The sequence below is a fragment of the Ipomoea nil genome, unplaced genomic scaffold (assembly GCF_001879475.1).
Source record: "Ipomoea nil cultivar Tokyo-kokei standard unplaced genomic scaffold, Asagao_1.1 scaffold2280, whole genome shotgun sequence".
Lineage (NCBI taxonomy): Eukaryota > Viridiplantae > Streptophyta > Magnoliopsida > Solanales > Convolvulaceae > Ipomoea > Ipomoea nil.
This window is the reverse complement of record NW_017618708.1, coordinates 5,165,288-5,186,740: the sequence shown is the minus strand read 5'-3', so window position 1 is coordinate 5,186,740 and position 21,453 is coordinate 5,165,288. Positions and strand designations below refer to the sequence as shown.

Sequence of the window (21,453 nt, the reverse complement as noted above, 5' to 3'; positions counted from 1 at the left end):
GAATCTAGAAGGAAGCATGCGAGCGAGCAAAAGCATTTTGAATATGGGAGAAATTATATATATTATAATAAAATGGAATGGAATATATATGTAGGACCAATTCAAAGCACATGTTGTATCTACAAAATCAATAAAATATAAAACGATATATGTATGTGCGTTTATGTTTAATGTTGCAAAGACTTTAAAGGCACGGAAGGTCTTAGCCATAATAGTCAAGACACATTTTATTCATGCCACGATGGATATATGCCTGTTTGTCGTCTTTTAATTTGGTGATGTATATATATTTATATATCCTCGTCCTCATTGTTTTGCGGTGATTATTACCCTGCTCGTAATTCAAAAATAAATTATAAGTAAATTATTATCTAGATAATGTTATTGTTATTTTTCGGTATAAAAATAAAAAAAAAAAACAAAAAAACAAAAAACAAAATCTAATCACATCTGCCTAATTTTTATGAGAATAAAATTTTATGTGAGAAACGCAGACAAATACTAAAAATTTTAGTAGATTCATTTATTTAGAATCATCCCAGGCTTGAAAACAAGGGAAAAAGAAAAATAAAATGTGATGATATTTTCGTAATTATATTATTACAAAGTTTAGAGAACAAAACTTTACCCTATATTTGCTGATATGTTACAATATAATCGACTTGAGTATACTTTTATAGATTTTGAGTGCACTATTATATATCATTTGATATGTTTTTAAGTTTTGTCTAGTACTACACATCCAACATCTGAAATATTTATGAAATTGTTACATTGTTTTTCTCTTTATTTTTAAACTATTAATATTCCAAATGGATAATATAATTATTTCATTTGTTGTTTTTTTACAAGAAGCATTATTTTCCTTTATAGTAGCGTGTCTCTCACACACATTTATATAGGAGAAAATTCTAAAAATGGTTGTGTATATGTTTGATTGGACAGAAGTTAAGATAGATATATTGTGGGGGGGGGGGGGGGGGGGGGGGGGGGGGTATTAGTAAATGAGTAGGTACTAGATAGGGTGCGCAACAGATGCACCACATGAAGGTGTGGGGGAAACAGAAGTTGATATTTTAGTACGTACCAATACTTTTCCTTTCCTTTCCCTTCCATTATTATTATCCACACATATCACATCCAATTATCAATACCCAAACCCTCCGTCTCAATCCAACATACATTATGCATGCATACATACAATATATATATACTCCATCATTTTAATTGCATTTCTTCTCCTCCCAAAAGGTTGAGTTTTCAACGCCACATCCTGCTCGACAGAACATTTGAAAGGATCAGCAGTGAAAGGGATCTGCTCACTTTGGACATAATCCCCACATTGTTGCTGTCAAGGTTTGAACTTTTAATCTCTTCTCACAAATACTGGATCTGCTTACTTTGGACATAATCCTCACAGTTTGAACTTTTACAGGGGCGTTTGGTTGGAGAGGGGGAATTACGTGGGAAAGGAATTGCAATTCCATGGGAGATGAATTACTGGGAACAAAGTGAAAATTTTAAATTCTAGTGTTTGATTTACAGGAATAGAATTACTGCGAATTTCAATTCCAATGTTTGGTATACATAGAAATTGATAGGGAATAAGTAGTATAAAGTCCAAAATGTCCATTGTTGTTAGGCATTAGTATTAAGTTAAAAGGGGGTGGGGGTAATTTTGACTCATCACTATCTTTTTTTTTTTCCTAAAATCCCAGGAATTAAAATCTCAGGGGACATGGGATTTTAATTCCATGAAAATGGGAAAATTGCAATTCATTTCAACCAAACAATGAAATTTTGTGGCCTTTGGAATTAGGTGGGAATGGAATTTAAATTCCTTTCAACCAAACACCCTGTTAATCTTCCCAAATATTAAATCTGCCGACTTTAGACATAATCCTCACACCCTGATGCTGAGATTCAAACTTTTAATAGCTTCTCCCAAATACGACTTACTAACCAGTGAGCTAAGCTCGTGCTGGCCATTTTAATTGCATTATTTCTTATTATTACAGACAGACAATGCAATACCATGAAACAATACAAACAAAGCTAATTAACTTAAAGATGGTAAAAAATACGAACATTCCACTATTATGTAGTGTGATGTCACCTCTGTCACCAATATATTGTAAATGAGTGGTCACAAGATCAAACCGCAACTTTGATTGAGAAAGTATATAACAGATATTACTTTGTAACCGATTCATACATTAACTCACCCAGCTAGCAACGAAAGCAAATCGCGAACCGGGCAATTGGGGTACTGATCATATTTTTCTAGTCTTGATGTGCAAACGAGGAAACACACAATTATTTATTATTAGGAAGAAGTAGCATGGAATATATACATACACGATACATGTGATGTTTATGAGTGGTAATTAATTAATTAATTAAAGCTGATCTAATCTTCTAAGAAGAGCAGCTCTTAATCCATCTTCAGATCTTAATCCTTCCGGAACCTTAACCACGATGTCCTGAAGCATGATGTCGTTGACGCTAGATATGCTGGCATGGTGAACTGCAAGCTCCAGTTCTCTGAGCCCATTCATCAGCTTTGCGCTCGGGTAGTTTGCATTTTCCGATTGTACTCTTATCATCGCATCGGGACCCACTATCTTCACCTCCACGTCCACCGGCGACGCGACGGAGGACGCCGCCGACGACGTGCTCTGGTTGTCGCCCACCGCCTCCACTTTCACTTTCTTCGATTCTCTCAGCTGGAGCTGACACTCCAGCTCCTCCACTTTGCCTTTAAGCTCGTTTATGTACGACACTGCGTCCGATAATAACGAGGCTTTGTCCATCCTTGAGACGTTGGGGACCACCGACCGGAGCGCGTAGAACCGGTGGTTCAGCTTCTCCCTCCGCTGCCGCTCCGCCTCCACGTGGTTCACCGGAGTGACTCGCCCGGCGCCGGGTTTTCTCCCACGCTTCTTCGGCGCGTTTTGTTGTCTGTCTACGATTGGAGGCTCCTTCAGAAACTGGCAGTCGGAGTCGGAGTGCTCAGATTCCGGGTAGGAGTTCTTCGCGGCGGCGGCGGCGGCGGATGCTTCTTGCGCTTGCTTCTCAGCATCTCCGGCGGCGCGGCTTTGCAGCACTTTGAGATCGTCAGCTCCGGCGGATCGTCCTTGTTGCAGCAGTTCATGGCCGCTAACGAGGCCAATATCGGCGAACGAAATGGTTCTTTCTTCAGGGAACTGGAACAAAGACTTGACCTGTTGGACTAAGCTCCAGTTTTCTTTAATGATCTCGAGGGAGCCCAGTTCAACAACTCCGGCGCCGGTTGGGATGCAGACCAGCGTCTGAATACCGTGGATCTGAGCCTCTTTAGCCCTCTCACAGTTATACATCTGGAGGCGATGGGCCCCACTCAACCAAACCAAAGAACCCATACTAAATGCCTTTCCCGGAACCCCATCGCCGGCGGAGAAAGACCGCGCGAGGGACATCACGTAGAACCACTCCGCATCGGTGATGAGGTCGCCGTTCTCCGAGTTCTGGGTGCTGCCGATCAGGGCTTGGATTCCACTGATCACTTTCTTCCTCTCCGACTGCTGGGTAGAGTGAGAGGTTTGTACGACGACGGGGACGCCGCCGCCTCTGCCGGCTTTTGTCCCCTGGAAAAAGCCGTCCCCCCAGGCCAAGAAGAGGCGGCCATCGTCGTCATTTGAGGTCTGCCAGAAAATAGCGTAAGCCCAGCTGTCGGTCTGGGTTTTGAGGATGAATTGAAGCCTCTGTTGAAGGGTTGAGTGATTGGGTTGAGAAAGAGACGCAGTTATGGAGGACGATGAAGACGAGGTCACAATTAGTTCATCCATCAATTCTTGATTAGTTAGGTTTGTGTAGGCTGGGGCAAAACAACAAGAAGAAGAAAATGGAGAAGAAGATAGATGATGAATTGCAAATGGAAGAAGCTAAGGACTTAGGAGCGGCCTCTACTTAATAATAAAGTACCAGTTTTTGCAAAATAATAATAATAATAATAATAATAAAGTACGACTTCTGATATAGGACTCTCAAATTTTATTCCATCAATTATATTTTTTATGTGACAAGTATAAATAGAACATTTTTATTTTATAAATTTAGAAAAAATTGTCTACATTTAAAATTTGTGAGTAGAATACTATTTACCATAAAGTACTATGCTGCTCTCTATTGCCAAACTGGTCACTGCTCATTGCGCTGCACTCTGGGACCTCATCCACTCAGAGCAGGACAGCTTTATCACACAACAAAAACTTTATTTAATCATGGCCCAGTCCTACCAGGTTGATAAGACAGCTAACAAATTCGACTCTTAACGAAAATAGTTTAAACCGATCAGCTATGATGTTAGGATCAAGCGTGCCGACTATGATGTTAGGATCAAGCATGCCCTTACCACTAAGGGGGCGTTTGGTTCAGGTTATATAACATAACCAAGGAAATATGACATTTCAAAGCTCAAATTACTATGTTTGGTTCACATTATCTCAGGGAATCTAACATTCCCCAGGAATGTCACATTCCCTCCACATAGGATTTTGAAGGGAATGTGATTCCTTTCAATTTCTAAGGTTATGTAAGATATAATTGGTTATGTTAGTTTATCTCTCTCTCTCTCACACACACACATATAATTATTTTTGTAATTATATATTTTTTATTTTTATTATGTTAGGGGTTAGCATATAAAATAATTTTGTTTCTCAAGTTCAATATTTTAGTTAATATTTTAAAATCATGTAATTATATATGATACCGTTATCTTATTTATTTATTTTAATTTTTAAATTTATTAAAATATATGAAAATATGTTAAGAATATTATAGTGTGTGAATAAAGATAACCCTGAACCAAACATGATTATATTACATACCCTAATTTTAACCAAACACAGGAATCTAACATTCCCAGTAATCTAACATTCCCAGCAATCTAACATTCCTAAGGTAATCTGACATTCCGTGAACCAAACGACCCCTAAGATCAAACGTTTATCATTAGGCTAAAAGGCGCAATATTATTTGACTTGAAACCGTGACTCGTCTTTAATAACATTTGTTAGGATCAAAAGCTTATCACTACGTCAAAAGTTATTGCTACTAGCGAAGGCCCGCACCACTTTATTTTTTATACCACCACACATTTTTTAGACGAGTGAGACCCTCTGATCTTTATTCATGTCCTCCATATATCCATATATTTCCATAATGCTAATACTAACTGTTCGATCAACACACTTAGGGTTCACCCTTAATTATATACACTGTTAAGTAAGGTTAACTAGTGTATTGCAGTAAAATATAGTTTGTGAATGAGTGTGTTATTAAGCTGGGAAGGTACAGAACGTAACCTTGATTTGTCTATACCCATTAAGCCATGTGTCACCACTCACCATAAAGATACAAATAAAATAAAACAAAACAAATTGAAGAGAGAGAAAATGGTCTGGTTTGGTTAAAAAAAGTCAAATTATATATGTCAGGATGCAACAGTATTTGAGCACATGTTAATTACGTTTGAAGTTACAATATTATACTATTATAAGTTTTAAAAACACAGCATCCCCAATTGTTAGCTCTTACGAGGTTTTTTTAGATGCAAGAACTTGCGGATGGATTTTAAACAAATGTGAAGTGTAATTTTTGAATAGATTTTTTTCTTATAAGCACTCAATTTTTGTCTTTTCACTGGCTAATAAAGAAATATAGATATTGCGATCTCGCCTATTGTCCCAACTTGTGAACAAACAAAATTTTTTATTTATTTTTTACTTTTTTTGTGTTAGGTTCCTTTTTTTTTTTTTTTTTTTCCTCCCCTCTACCATCTCTCTTCTACATGGCCATTGTTATACCCAAGAAATCAAAACATAAGAATTTGGAAAAATTTAGGCCCACTACTTTATGTAATGTCCTCTATAAAATAGCCTTGAAAGTTTTAGCTAATAGCCTTAAGCCTTTTTGAAAAAGCACGTGAGTCTTGAATCCAAGATATAACCTTTAAAACCTTTAATTTCAATTATAAAGCTGGACTAGAAGACAACACATTCCAGATATAATAAAGAACATGAAATAAATAGCAGTAAAAGAAAGCATGCACCAGGATATGTTCACGCAATTCGGAGCCTCACTCCTACGTCTGCGGGGCCACTCACATCAACCCAAATCCACTATGATGAAAAACGGAGTACAAGAGGATAGTTAATTACACTCTAAAGTATAACCTATAACTACTCCAGAACCTACTCCAGTGGATCCGATGTGCAGGCGTTCTTCATTTCTTCATGATCTGATTGCAAGATCTTCTTCACACACAACAATACAGATTATCTTTGGTATAGATGCACCAAGACTTTCAGCCTAAGACATTGTGTAAGAGTGCTCGATTTGAATGCTAATTAAGGTAGCATTATATAGGTTGTAAAAGCTGTTTTGATCCTCAAAACATGCACTCTTCCATTCCTAGAATTCGGCTGCTCCATTAGATGTAGATCTCCCTATTTATAGGGTCTTGAATAAGTATTTTTGAATAAGCTTGATATCTCCTGGAAAACTTCCGTGCGCTGATCCAGTCAACTGCTCCAGACGTCGTGACTAATCCAGGACTACTTTGATAACTAATCTAAGCCAATAAAACAGAGGTTTAAATGTGCAATATATTTACACTTACAATCTCCCCCTTTGGCTATTAGTTAACAAATCTACTAAAAGATATCATCGGCTTTAAAATGAATTGCCAAATGAATAATCTATACAAAAGAGATCGGATTAGTCACTAGTCAAGAGTAGCTAGACACACACCCTCCTTTAAACTTAACCAATATTGTGCCAGAGAATTCAACACACAATTAAGGCATACAAACACATAGAAATTTAAAAGCAAAAAAAAAAAAAAAAAACACAGAACACATATATGTCACATAATATAGCTGCATAACATTTATCACATAGTCAAGGCAAAAACACGCAGCATCTTAACACATTTAAAAGCAAACAAAAAAAAAAAAAAGGTAGAGCACACCACATTATTCACTGGCACTTATGGCTAAGTTCTCAAAAACACGTACTCCCCCTTACTAAGTGCACTCCCCCTTTTTGTCAATCTAATGGACAAAGAGCAACATCAGGACTGGGTGGAGGAGGAGGAGGTCTCCAAGTCTTCGTCATCACAAGCAGGATCATCAGTAGGAGCAGCTTCAATGGCGGCAATCTGGCGAGTCACCCGAAGCAGCTGAGCCTCGGCAGTAGAGATTGAAGATTGAATGGCAAGAGAGGCATCTTTCATCGTGGCAATGTGTGAAGCGAGAAAAGTAACTTGCTGTCTGAGAACAGCCAGAGTTGAAGCAGAGTCAGCAGCAGAAGCTGTCGACGCAGAGGCCATGCCAGTTGCTGGAGTATCCGTTAGAGCAGGGGCAGGTGGAACTGAGGAGAGAGTGGCCCGATCATCAAAGTGGGATTTTTGGAAGATGCGAGAGTCCATAGAGGTCTTGTGAGTAACATGACAGAGCTCTTCATTGGAATAGAGTTGAAGCCCTTGTTGTTGCAAGATACCCGTGATAAGGCATGGAAATGGTAGATGAATCTTGGCTTCTTTCTTCTTAGAAAAACCCATGATGTGATGATAGATGAGATGACCAAGATCAATAGGCAGCTGATGTCGAACCTTGTATAACAGAGAGGCCATCTTCTTATTCACAGTGTGCACAGAAACATTTGGGATCCAATTGCTAGAAGCTAGGCGAAAGAGAACCGAATAGACTGCAGTAAGCACATTCGAAGGCAGGCCATCCTTTGGCCAGACGTTGATCTCATTGTGTGTAAGGTGGGATGCAAGAAAGTCCCCAGCAGGATCAAACAGATCATCACACGCATCACGCTGAAAATAAGTGTTGATAATAGAGGGGCTAAAATCATACCAAGTATCCCGGAGAAAAACTTGATGATAATGTGTAGAGGCCGGTCGAAGAGAATCAGACGTGAGATTGGCGTAGAATTCTGGGATAAGCCAGGCAGAGTAAGCTCCCACATTCTGGATGGTTTGGAGAAGATTCTGAGCTCTAAGCAGAGGAATGATATTGCACACGCGAATGAGGTATTCAATACTAAAATTTTTCTCAACCAAGATATCTCTATTGGAATGCTGCTGCCATACTGTTTCCAATGTAGGTGAGAGCAGGATTGGTCTGAACATCGTGCCTTTGGATGCCTTCACTGTCATGGATCTGGTTGATGCAGCTGGTTTTGGAGCAGGAGCTGAGGCCGGAGCAGAAGCCGGTGGAGGTGCTGGAGTAGACACACCTGTTCTTGATCGTGTACGCTGAGCAAGACCCGTCGGCCTGTGTTCAGAACGCTTGCTAGGACGAGATTCAGAGACAAATTCAACATCATCAGACATGTGAAGCTTTCTCTTAGCCACAAGAACTGCAGCAGCAACTTCTTCATCGGGATCAGTAACCTTGGCTTTCCCTTTGGCCTTTGAAAAGGGCACTCTGATGATGGGGACAACCGTTGTAGCACGGGCAGAGTTTGGCATATTTGCAATAGTGTCGGAGATGATGGCTGCTTGAACGAATGGATCTTCAGGTTCAGAGATGATGTCCCGAATCGATACTTTAACCTGCTCTGGAACAGAGCCTGGAACAGGGACGAATTCATTAGTGACTGGATCTGAGGCTGGATCAAGCGAACGCTCAGCCTTTTTGGAAGTGGCCTTGTCCGTGTTTTGAGGATGGGAACCTGTGAAGGGAATCGTAGACAGAGGCACAATAGACAAACCAGCAGAGGGACCCTAATTCCACAAGATAATAACACAATCTCAAAACAAACATATCATAAATTGAGGCAAAAAGCAGATTTTAGGCATAAAAACAACAATCATAGATAATAAGGGCAAAATAACCGAATTAAAACATAAAAATGCGATGCATGCCTAAATTAACAAGCAATAAGACATTGCTCCCTAAGAGATTAGAGAAATCAAACTGTAGATCGAGCCCGCAGTTGCCGAGCCTGAAGTTCTCCCTGAAGAAGTTCCTCATCCAAAATTTCATCAAGTGGCCATGGGTCATCCGTGATCCCTGATGCTCTAGAGAAGATCTCCTTTGAGTCCTTCACAGATAACTCCTCCATCAAAGCTGAGTGTCGAAGAAGTGTTGCAAGAACCCGATGAGCAGAGATGTCCGAAATCGGAGCTGTTCCTCGAAGAATTTGACGATAGAGATCAAGGCGCTCGTCTTCCGTGAGGTAAAAAAGGAATGGATTAAGGTCAGAATGGCTTGCCATATTTGAGATAGACAAAATCGATTTGGTGGAAGAAATTTGCTAGGATTCGAAAAGCTATGGAAGGTGAGAGATTTTTAAAGGAGGTGGGAGTGATTTTAGGGATTTTGATTCGATTAAATTGGGGAAGATGCGGAGGTGTATAACAGCTAAGTGAGAGAAAGAATTAATAAAAAGTTCTGATTGTTTAGTGCGGTCAAAGAGGCTTATTTTCCGGTCTGGTGAGTGTACTGGAGCAGAGATCATATCTGGAGGATTGTCTGGAGTAAAACTGGGAAAAAACACAAAAAAAAAAAAAAAAACAAAACAAACAAAAAAAAACGTTATTAGAGTCACAAAACAAACTTAAATTGAAAACCTGCACACCCCGAGAGCAGCTCGAAGTAACTCAAATCGTGTGTTATCAAGAGGCTTTGTAAATAGATCCGCTAGATTTTTCTCTGTGGAAATATACTCCAGATTGATTTCCTTGTCTTCTACCAATTCTCTTATGAAATGATGCCTTATTTCAATATGTTTAGTTCGGGAATGTTGAACTGGATTTTTGGAGATGTTGATCGCACTAGTGTTGTCACAATAGAGTGTCATGTACTCTTGATGTAGACCATAATCTTGAAGAATCTGTTTCATCCATAGGAGTTGAGTACAGTAACTACCAGCTGCGATGTATTCAGCTTCAGCTGTGCTGAGAGATATCGAGTTTTGCTTCTTACTTAGCCAGGCAACTAAGTTCTTTCCCAAAAAGAAACAACCACCAGATGTACTTTTGCGATCATCTGCATTTCCAGCCCAGTCGGCATCACTGTATCCTACAAGATTCAGATTAGTTTCATTTGAAACCCAAATGCCATAATTGAGAGTACCTTTGACATATTTTATTATCCTTTTTACGGCTTTAAGATGTGATTCTTTAGGAGCTGCTTGAAACCTGGCACATATTCCAACACTGAGCATAATTTCTGGACGACTGGCTGTTAGATACAGTAGACTCCCGATCATGCTCCTATATAAAGTAGGATCAATTGGCTTCCCTGATTCATCTTTGCTTAATTTTGTAGTTGTAGATATTGGCGTTCTTGCTTCTTTGGCTGACTCAAGTCCAAATTTTGTTAGCAGGCCTTTTGCATATTTTTCTTGAGATATAAAAATACCTTCATTGGTTTGTTGGACTTGTAGTCCTAGAAAATAGGTTAGTTCGCCAATCATACTCATTTCGAATTCCTGTTGCATGACTTGAACCAGCTGATCTGTAGCACCTGTTTGAGTGGAACCAAAGATAATATCATCAACATAAACCTGAGCAATTGTAATATGCTTACCTGACCTTTTGATAAATAAGGTTTTGTCGACTCCCCCTCGGTTGTAGCCGTGCTGGAGAAGATACTAGGATAGTCTTTCATACCAGGCCCTCGGAGTTTGTTTTAGACCATATAGAGCCTTGTCCAGTTTGTAGACATAGTCAGGATGATGAGGATCTTCAAACCCTTTAGGTTGAGCAATATATATATCTTCGGACAGATATCCGTTCAGAAAAGCCGTTTTGACATCCATCTGGTACAATTTTATTCCTAGAGCACACGCTATACATAGAAGAAGGCGAATAGACTCTAGTCGTGCTATTGGTGCAAATGTCTCTTCATAATCGATACCTTCAATTTGAGAGTAGCCTTGTGCAACTAGTCTTGCTTTGTTGCAAGCAATGTTTCCAGCTGCATCGATCTTGTTGCGAAAGATCCACTTTGTTCCTACAACATTTACACCGTCAGGTTTAGGGACTAGATTCCGTACCTTGTTACGTTCAAGTTGTCCGAGTTCTTCCTGCATGGCTTTAATCCAGTGTTCATCAAATAGGGCTTCTTTTACCGTCTTGGGTTCGATCTTTGATGTGTAACACGTATACCCTGCAAGCTCGAGGTAATTACGTTTAATCCCTCTAGTCCTTACCCCAGAGGATGGATCTCCTATGATATTCTGAGTAGGGTGATCTTTGTGAAGACGGATAGCCCCTTCGAGCGCTCCAGCCTCTAGGTCTGGACTAGGTTCTGGAGCAGTATCCGGAGAAGATTGAGTAGAGTCTGATGCTGTAGTTTCAAGGGTTTCTGGATTATCTGTGGCAGGTTCTGGAGTAACTTCTGGGTTAGAGACACTTATAACCTCAGTTATTTCCTCAGGTTGATCATCAACCACCACGTTTGCCGATTCCATGATAGATTTTGTAACTTTGTTATAGACACGGTAGGCACGACTATTCGTTGAATACCCAAGAAAGTACCATTAATCACTTTTAGGCTCGAATTTTCCGGTTGGGTTTCGATCCTTCAAGATAAAACACTGTGAGCCGAAAATATGAAAGTAATTAATATTAGGCTTCTTACCTTTCCATATTTCATATGGAGTATGATGCGTTCCGGGTCGTAGATATACTCGGTTTATCGTGTGACAAGCAGTACTTACTGCTTCAGCCCAAAATCTCTGAGGTAAGTCTTTTGCATTGAGTAGAACCCGGGCCATCTCTTGAATCGTCCGATTCTTTTTTTCAACCACACCATTTTGTTGTGGTGTTTTGGGTGCTGAATACTCATGGAAAATACCGACTGATGCACACCAATCATCAAAAACTTGATTATCGAATTCACGTCCATGATCACTTCTAATGCGTATGATTGGCTCATTTTTCTCTTTTTGGAGTTTTAGGGCCAGGGCTTTGAAGGCTTCGAAAGTTTCTGACTTTTCCCTGAGAAAACTGACCCACGAAAACCTAGAAAAATCGTCAACACAAACTAAAATGTACCTTTTACCTCCAATGATTTCTGTTCTGGTAGGTCCAATGAGGTCCATGTGAATGAGTTCCAGGCAGTGTGTGGTATTGATCATATTTTGAGTGGTATGCGCTGCTCTAGTTTGTTTTCCAGCTTGACAGGCGCTGCATACTCCAGCTTTTTCTACCTTGATACTCGGTAGACCCCGAACACCCTCAATCTTTATCAGTTTTTCAAGAGAGCGATAATTCAAGTGACCTAACTTTTGATGCCACAGTTTTGATTCTTTTATGCTGGACCTATAACAATAAGAATCGTTAGTAAGTATATAACAATTATCAGAAGAGCGTTTACCTTCCATGACACAGTTCTTTTTGTAGTCTGTAACGTTGCAGCTGTCTTTTGTAAAGCAGACTTTCCACTCTTGATCACATAATTGGCTGATACTAATTAGATTTGCATGCAGACCTTCCAACAATAGAACTTGTTGGAGTTTGGGTAGACCTGTGACATTTAGAGTGCCAATTCCAGTGATCTTTCCCTTAACACCGTCGCCAAAAGTTACTTCTCCTGTACTTCCCTTTATGTTGTTTAGGTATTTAGCATCACCCGTCATATGCCGTGAGCATCCACTGTCAAAGTACCATCTCTCTTTTCTGTTAGTACTCGTAGAGTGGAAAGAGACATGATATACAAAGTCACTTTTCTTCACCCAAATTTGCTTGACAAACGGGGTGATAGATTTGTTTGTGAATTTCTCACAACGTTGGTCTTTGTAGAAGTAGAAGCACTCCGGTTTTGTATGTCCGCGTACCCTGCAGTAATGACATATAGGATTATACACTCTAACCTTGATTGATGTTTTCCTTGGAGCAAAGTTAATTTGACGCCGAGCTGTACTAGTTTCTGGACGATCTTGAACTGCTCCAGAGACTGAGTCAGAGCCTGAGGCTTTGACGAAAATTGTAGTGGCTTTGTCCTTTCCTCCAGAGTAGCCTAACCCATATTTTGTAGACGTCTTTCGACCAGAATCTAAAATTTGGTCTAAGGTGGATGTGTTGTCCATCATTTTTATCTTGCGTTTGAGTTGCTCCAGTTCCTTTTTGAGATCTTCTAGCTCATGTTTGAGATTTTCTTCTTTCTTGTGACTGTCTTCAATGATGCTGTCCCTGTCAGATATTTTAGATAGATACACTTTTTTGGCATTTTCTAGAATGCTAACCTGACTAGACAGAGACCTATTGACTTTTACAAGAATTTCCCATTTTGCATACAATTTTTTATATTCTACTTCAAATGAAGGTGCAGGTAAGTCTTGGTCTTCTGATGACACATACTCTTCAATTTCTGATTCTTTGCCAGTTGTAGAAGCAGATACGGTAGTTGTAAGAGCTGTAAAGGCAACAAAGTTTTCGGAGATCTCATCTGGATCAGAACCTGGATCAGTTTCTGGTTCATCATCATCACTCCAGGTAAGGGCAACTTTCATTGACTTCTTCCTTCTCAAATAGGTTGGACATTCAGCCTGCACATGGCCATACCCTTCACATTCATAACACTTGATCCCTTTGCCTCCGGTTTTGTCTTTAGATTGAGAGTTCCGAGAAGCACCTGGTCGTTGGCTGGATGAGTTTGATCTTTGACTGTTTCGATTTGCACTTGATCCTGATCCTTTTTGGCCTTGAAACTTGCCAAGCTTCCCAGTTTGTCTTTGTTTTACCTGTTGCAACAATTTAGAAAAACCGTTAGTTAAAAAGACTACTGGATCATCACTTACCTCATCTGGATCAGAAACAGCTCCAGCGTCTTCTACAGTGAATGCTACAGTTTTTCCTTTTGTTTCAGGTCCGCCTAAGATTTCCATCTCATAAGTTTGTAGGCTTCCCATAAATTGTTGTACCGTTTTCTTTTCCCATCCATCGTGCTCCTGAATGGCTGTAACTTTCATTCGAAACTTTGGAGGGAGTGAGCGAAGAATCTTTTTGACGAGTCGTTCTTGAGTGATTGGTTCGCCTAGAATGCTTGCCCTATTGGCTAGTTCTTGTACCCGAGCATGAAAATCCACTATGGTTTCATCATCTTTCATCTTTAGATCTTCAAAGTCAGTTTGAACCATTTGGAGTTTGGATTGTTTAACTGATGCAGTTCCTTCATAGGTAGTTTCTAGGGCATCCCAAGCGTCTTTGGCCGAATCACAACCTGCAACAATGGTAAACTGACTTTCATTCATTAAAGAAAATATAGTATCTAACGCTTTATGGTTGAAGCTTGCGGTAGTCATCTCAGTCTCTGTCCATTCCGCTTCTGGTTTGAGGACTGGAGGATCTCCTGTATTGTCTCCATCTTTGGTGGGATGAGACCAACCAGTGAGAACAGCCCTCCAGACCCTCTCCCCTTGAGCTCGTAGATGCATTTTGGTGCGGGCCTTCCAGTATGCATAGTTGTCACCTGTTAGCTCAGGAGGTGCTCGATGTCGTTCCATTCTGTAAGACTCAATGCACAGTAAGCAACAAGTAAACCAGATAAACAAAAAAAGAGACAGATGCTGAGATCTTGAGTTCAAAAAACACGTGATAGCCAGATCGGTTAGACTAGTAATTTAAGTCCCCGTGCTCTGATACCAATTGAAAAAGCACGTGAGTCTTGAATCCAAGATATAACCTTTAAAACCTTTAATTTCAATTATAAAGCTGGACTAGAAGACAACATATTCCAGATATAATAAAGAACATGAAATAAATAGCAGTAAAAGAAAGCATGCACCAGGATATGTTCACGCAGTTCGGAGCCTCACTCCTACGTCTGCGGGGCCACTCACATCAACCCAAATCCACTATGATGAAAAACGGAGTACAAGAGGATAGTTAATTACACTCTAAAGTATAACCTATAACTACTCCAGAACCTACTCCAGTGGATCCGATGTGCAGGCGTTCTTCATTTCTTCATGATCTGATTGCAAGATCTTCTTCACACACAACAATACAGATTATCTTTGGTATAGATGCACCAAGACTTTCAGCCTAAGACATTGTGTAAGAGTGCTCGATTTGAATGCTAATTAAGGTAGCATTATATAGGCTGTAAAAGCTGTTTTGATCCTCAAAACATGCACTCTTCCATTCCTAGAATTCGGCTGCTCCATTAGATGTAGATCTCCCTATTTATAGGGTCTTGAATAAGTATTTTTGAATAAGCTTGATATCTCCTGGAAAACTTCCGTGCGCTGATCCAGTCAACTGCTCCAGACGTCGTGACTAATCCAGGACTACTTTGATAACTAATCTAAGCCAATAAAACAGAGGTTTAAATGTGCAATATATTTACACTTACACTTTTCTTCATTGTCTCATATTAGAAAATAAATGTGTGTTTGTCCCAAGTAGACTCATCACTGACAATATCCTGGCTGTGTACAAAATAAATAATTTCCTTAACTGCATGTTTAGTTGGTGGAGTGAATTTTGAAGGAATAGGAATACTATTCCATAGGGAATGGAATGGGTAAAGAATATAATAGAAATTGTATTCTAGTGTTTGGTTCGGTGAATGAATAGATTTTAGGAATGTTATTTCAGTGTTTAGTTGGTTTAAGGAATAGAAATAGAATATATGTGGAAAAGACATAACTACCCTCGTACAAAATATTTAATATTATTGTTATTGTTATTGTTATTGTTATTGTTATTGTTATTGTTATTATCGTTGTTATTATTATTATTATTATTATTATTATTATTATTATTATTATTATTATTATTATTATTATTATTATTATTATTATTATTATTTTATTTTTATTATTACTATTACTATTACTATTACTATTACTTATTACTATTACTATTACTATTACTATTACTATTACTATTACTATTACTATTACTATTACTATTACTATTACTATTACTATTACTATTACTATTACTATTACTATTACTATTACTATTACTATTACTATTACTATTACTATTACTATTACTATTACTATTACTATTACTATTACTATTACTATTACTATTACTATTACTATTACTATTACTATTACTATTACTATTACTATTACTATTACTTTATTTACTATTACTATTACTATTACTATTACTATTACTATTACTATTACTATTACTATTACTATTACTATTACTATTACTATTACTATTACTATTACTATTACTATTACTATTACTATTACTATTACTATTACTATTACTATTACTATTACTATTACTATTACTATTACTATTACTATTACTATTACTATTACTATTACTATTACTATTACTATTACTATTACTATTACTATACTATTACTATTATTTACTATTACTATTATTACTATTACTTTTATTACTATTACTATATTACTATTACTATTACTTATTACTATTACTATTACTATTACTATTACTATTACTATTACTATTACTATTACTATTACTATTACTATTACTATTACTATTACTATTACTATTACTATTACTATTACTATTACTATTACTATTACTATTACTATTACTATTACTATTACTATTACTATTACTATTACTATTACTATTACTATTACTATTACTATTACTATTACTATTACTATTACTATTACTATTACTATTACTATTACTATTACTATTACTATTACTATTACTATTACTATTACTATTACTATTACTATTACTATTACTATTTTTACTATTACTATTACTATTACTATTACTATTACTATTACTATTACTATTACTATTACTATTACTATTACTATTACTATTACTATTACTATTACTATTACTATTACTATTACTATTACTATTACTATTACTATTACTATTACTATTACTATTACTATTACTATTACTATTACTATTACTATTACTATTACTATTACTGCTACTGCTACTGCTACTACTACTGCTACTACTACTACTACTGCTACTGCTACTACTACTGCTACTACTACTGCTACTACTACTGCTACTACTACTGCTACTACTACTGCTACTACTACTGCTACTACTACTGCTAGTACTACTGCTATTACTAGTGCTATTACTATTGCTATTACTATTCCTATTACTATTCCTATTACTATTCCTATTACTATTCCTATTACTATTCCTATTACTATTCCTATTACTATTCCTATTACTATTGCTATTACTATTGCTATTACTATTGCTATTACTATTGCTATTACTATTGCTATTACTATTGTTATTACTATTGTTATTCTTATTCTTATTATTATTGTTATTATTATTATTATTATTATTATTATTATTATTATTATTATTATTATTATTATTATTATTATTATTATTATTATTATTATTATTATTATTATTATTATTATTATTATTATTATTTTATTATTATTATTATTATTATTATTATTATTATTATTATTATTATTATTATTATTATTATTATTATTATTATTATTATTATTATTATTATTATTATTATTATTATTATTTATTATTATTATTATTATTATTATTATTATTATTTTTTTTTTTTTTATTATTATTATTATTATTATTATTATTATTATTATTATTATTATTATTATTTTATTATTATTATTATTATTATTATTATTATTATTATTATTATTATTATTATTATTATTATTATTATTTATTATTATTATTATTATTATTATTATTATTATTATTATTATTATTATTATTATTATTATTATTATTATTATTATTATTATTATTATACAGACATTGTCCAGTCGCATCATAAACATCAAGATCTAAACCTAGATCAGAGTATAAAACGTTGCAAACTCTTCCGATCATCTTCCTCGCCTCTTTGACGCAAAGGTTTCACGCTTTCTAACTCAGCGATTAAGAGGCTACAGGCCGGCGATGATCATCCCCGACCCTTTAGAATCGTCGCCAGGCCCCATCAAAGCGATCGCCACCGTCAGTTTGGTGGACGGCAGCCATTTGCGAAGTCTAGCGTCGCGAATCAGTCTGCGTCTTGTTGGAGGATTTTTCGGCGACTAAGCCATTGCATGGACGATCGGAGACCATCAACGGTGTTGGGGAAGCGTCGAGACCTGGCCCCGCTGATTAGACTGTCGTTCGGAGAGTCCCGGAATTCTTGGATTCTGTTAAGCAGCGGCTGAGACCGTAGTCTCCATTCGCGAAGCGAAGCATGAGCTTCCGCTACCAACGACATCTATAGATTGAGACAGAATGACCTAAAACACCAGGAAGTCGCAGGTGGCCGACCGATGATCGGACCATCACAGGCTGAGTCCATCTCCAACCATTGCACCAAATTCTGCACCAAATTTTACACCAAAAAGGAATATTCCCAACATATTCTTACACCAAATTTTTTCCATCTCCAACCCATTACACCAAATTCTGCACCAAATTTTATTCCTACACCCCTCATAAAGTTTATATTTATACTTTTATTCTTTTAACAAAACTAATAGTTGTAATTTAATAAATTAGACTTTAATTATATTTTATGTAATTTTATTTTTAATTAAATTATATTTAATATTAGTTTTGTTTTAATCGTCTTCTTGATAAGATCTTTGAAATGATATAATTTTATTTTAATAATATACAATTTATGTTTAATATTTAACGAAATATGTAAATATATAAAAATAAAAAAGGATACAATATAATTATAATGTAAATATTATTTTATTCCACAATAATAAATCATAGAACATCCGCTACATTTAATTATCAGAATTACCATAATGTTCCCACATATGCTCAATCAATGCATCACGAAGCGCATAATGCGCTTCTTTATTTTTGATTTGCCTATGTCGAGCAAGAAACTCTTCAAAGATAATTCTTTCATCTCTACATATATCAACCTCAGGAGCCGGTGCTTCTCTCCAACTTTGTATATCGACTTGCTCATCACGTTCATCTTCAATTATCATATTATGCATTATGATGCATGATGTCATTATATCATGCAATACATGTTTATCCCAAAGACGTACTGGTCCCTTGACTATTGCAAATCTTGATTGAAGGACCCCAAATGCACGTTCTACATCCTTTCTACATGCTTCTTGCATCATTGCAAATAACTTTTTCTTTGGTCCTAGGGGCTGATGAATAGTTGGTACCAGGGTTGACCATTTCGGATATATCCCATCAGCTAAATAATATCCTGTATCGTACACTTTCCCTTGAATAACATAATGAGCAGGAGGTGCCGTACCATTTGCAATGTTTGCAAACAAATGTGATGCCTCCAACACATTAATATCATTATTCGACCCCGGCAAACCAAAATGTGCATGCCAAATCCACAAATCATAATCAGCTACGGCCTCGAGAACAATAGTTGGTTCTCGACTACGCCCAGCGTATTGTCCGGCCCAAGCTGTTGGACAGTTTTTCCAAGTCCAGTGCATGCAGTCTAAACTCCCAAGCATCCCTGGAAAGCCACGCCTCTCACCAATTTCAAGAAACCTTGCAACATCATTAGCATCTGGCACTCTTAGATAGCGTTATCCAAAGACATCTACGACCGCTCTACAAAATCTCTTCAAACTTTCAATTGCTGTTGATTCCCCAATTTGGATGTATTCATCGGTTGCATCTGCTGCTACTCCATAAGCCAAAATTCGAAATGCTGCTGTTACTTTTTGTAAAGTAGACAAGCCTAGTCTACCGATTGTATCTCTCTGTTGCACAAAGTAATTGTCGTGCTCTGCAACAACATTGGCAATTCGTAAGAACAAATTTTGACTCATTCAAAATCGTCTACGAAATATTGCCTCATTATTTTTGGATTTTCTGAAAAATAATCAGCATGTAATCTTCGATCACCATCTTCACGGTCACGGTGAATCACTCTATGCCCGAAAATTGAACCGCCATGACTTGGGTTTATGGCTTGAGTAGACATAATCTCCAAACAGTAAGCCATGGCAGCATTGTTGTTAGCATACGTACTTAGTAGTGCTTGTTGTTGTGATTGTATTGTAGCAATGAGATCATCGTCATCCTCTTGCGAGGATGAAGATGGGTGTTGGGGTGAGGATGAAAAGGGGTGTGAGGATTCATATCTCAGGATTGCTATGGTGAAAGATAAGTGTGCATGCCATGTATTTATATATCTGATATGATATCTTTCCCAAATCCCAAAAGCAATTGCTTTCAACCGTAGGATTATATCACAACCATCTTAGCCATTAATTGGTATTCATATACTTCCAACACACAATCCAAGATCTGACATGATATCTTTCCCAAATCCCAAAAGCAATTGTTTTCAACCGTAGGATTATATCACAACCATCTTAGCCCTTAATTGGTATTCATATACTTCCAACACACAATCCAAGATCTGACATGATATCTTTCCCAAATCCCAAAAGCAATTGTTTTCAACCGTAGGATTATATCACAACCATCTTAGCCCTTAATTGGTATTCATATACTTCCAACACACAATCCAAGATCTGACATGATATCTTTCCCAAATCCCAAAAGCAATTGTTTTCAACTGTAGGATTATATCACAACCATCTTAACCCTTAATTGGTATTCATATACTTCCAACACACAATCCAAGACCTGACATGATATCTTTCCCAAATCCCAAAAGCAATTGCATTCAATCGTAGGATTAAATCACAACCATCTTAACCATTAATTGATTTTTGCTTTCACTCTATATAATAGTACACCACCAAATCAGAAACCACAACTCTTTGAATTCTCTATTCATATAACTCTTGGCTCTTTGAATTCTCTATTCTATATTTCTCTCCATCCTCTTTTAAAAAATGTCCAAGGCACCCACATTTCGAACTAGTTCATACTCTATTGAAGAAGATAAACTCCTTTGTCATGTGTATGTTAATATTTGCCAAGATAAAGCTACGGGTCATCATCAAGCTGGGGACGTACTTTGGACTCGTATTATGAATGCTTATCATGAAGCGCTACCAGCAAATGTTGGAAACACTCGATCATTGAGGTCAATTACGTCCCGGATGCAAACTATAATGAAAGCTGTCGCCAAATTCAGAGGATGTATTGTACAGGTTGAGAACTTGAATCCGAGTGGAGCTTCAGAAAAAGACATTGTGAGTATTTTGTGTTTATATATAAATTGTGAATACTTTGAACGTTTGTGTTATTTACTTACTTTAATTGTGTTTTATAACAGATTAATAGGGCAAAAGCACTAATGGAACAAGATGTCAAATTTAAAAATGGTTTTAAATTTGATCATGTATGGCCTATTGTTAAAGACTTGGAGAAATTTCAAAGTCCTTCGGGTAGAGAACCAAGTGTTGCAAGTCGAAAGCGAAGTTCTGACATTGAAGGTGCAGAGTCACAAGACGATAAGTCAATAGGTTCATCATCGTTTTGCCTTAACTTAGACGATGATTTCGAAAGTCAGGGCTTGAACA

General features: G+C 36.9%; 2 protein-coding genes across 4 annotated transcripts; both read right to left on the bottom strand.

The window, feature by feature from the left end:
* Positions 1-2,295: 2,295 nt before the first annotated feature.
* On the bottom strand, positions 2,296-3,949 carry LOC109150698 (transcription factor MYC2-like). Of its 3 annotated transcripts, none has more exons than XM_019298673.1 (2): positions 3,128-3,949; positions 2,296-3,085 (listed from the first exon to the last, which is right to left on the bottom strand). In XM_019298673.1, the coding sequence occupies exons 1-2, from the start codon at positions 3,825-3,827 to the stop codon at positions 2,400-2,402; spliced, it is 1,386 nt and encodes a 461-aa protein (XP_019154218.1). In that variant the 5' UTR covers positions 3,828-3,949; the 3' UTR covers positions 2,296-2,399. The 3 variants fall into 3 exon arrangements, with proteins under 3 accessions (XP_019154218.1, XP_019154216.1, XP_019154215.1); XM_019298671.1 differs by having other exon boundaries at positions 2,296-3,089; positions 3,132-3,949; XM_019298670.1 differs by having other exon boundaries at positions 2,296-3,949.
* Positions 3,950-18,744: 14,795 nt separating this feature from the next.
* On the bottom strand, positions 18,745-19,958 carry LOC109150829. The gene is made up of 3 exons (XM_019298806.1): positions 19,859-19,958; positions 19,581-19,739; positions 18,745-19,517 (listed from the first exon to the last, which is right to left on the bottom strand). Exons 1-3 carry the CDS (start codon positions 19,956-19,958, stop codon positions 18,745-18,747), a joined length of 1,032 nt encoding a protein of 343 aa, XP_019154351.1.
* Between the last annotated feature and the right edge of the window lie 1,495 nt (positions 19,959-21,453).

Coding starts and splice junctions, on each gene's coding strand:
- LOC109150698 (XM_019298670.1), bottom strand. CDS start 3,827: ATGGATGAACTAATTGTGACCTCGTCTTCATCGTCCTCCATAACTGCG.
- LOC109150829 (XM_019298806.1), bottom strand. CDS start 19,958: ATGGCTTACTGTTTGGAGATTATGTCTACTCAAGCCATAAACCCAAGT. Junction 19,740..19,858: donor TCACCGTGACCGTGAAGATG/GTGATCGAAGAT, acceptor ATGTTGTTGCAG/AGCACGACAATTACTTTGTG. Junction 19,518..19,580: donor GGAATCAACAGCAATTGAAA/GTTTGAAGAGAT, acceptor TAAGAGTGCCAG/ATGCTAATGATGTTGCAAGG.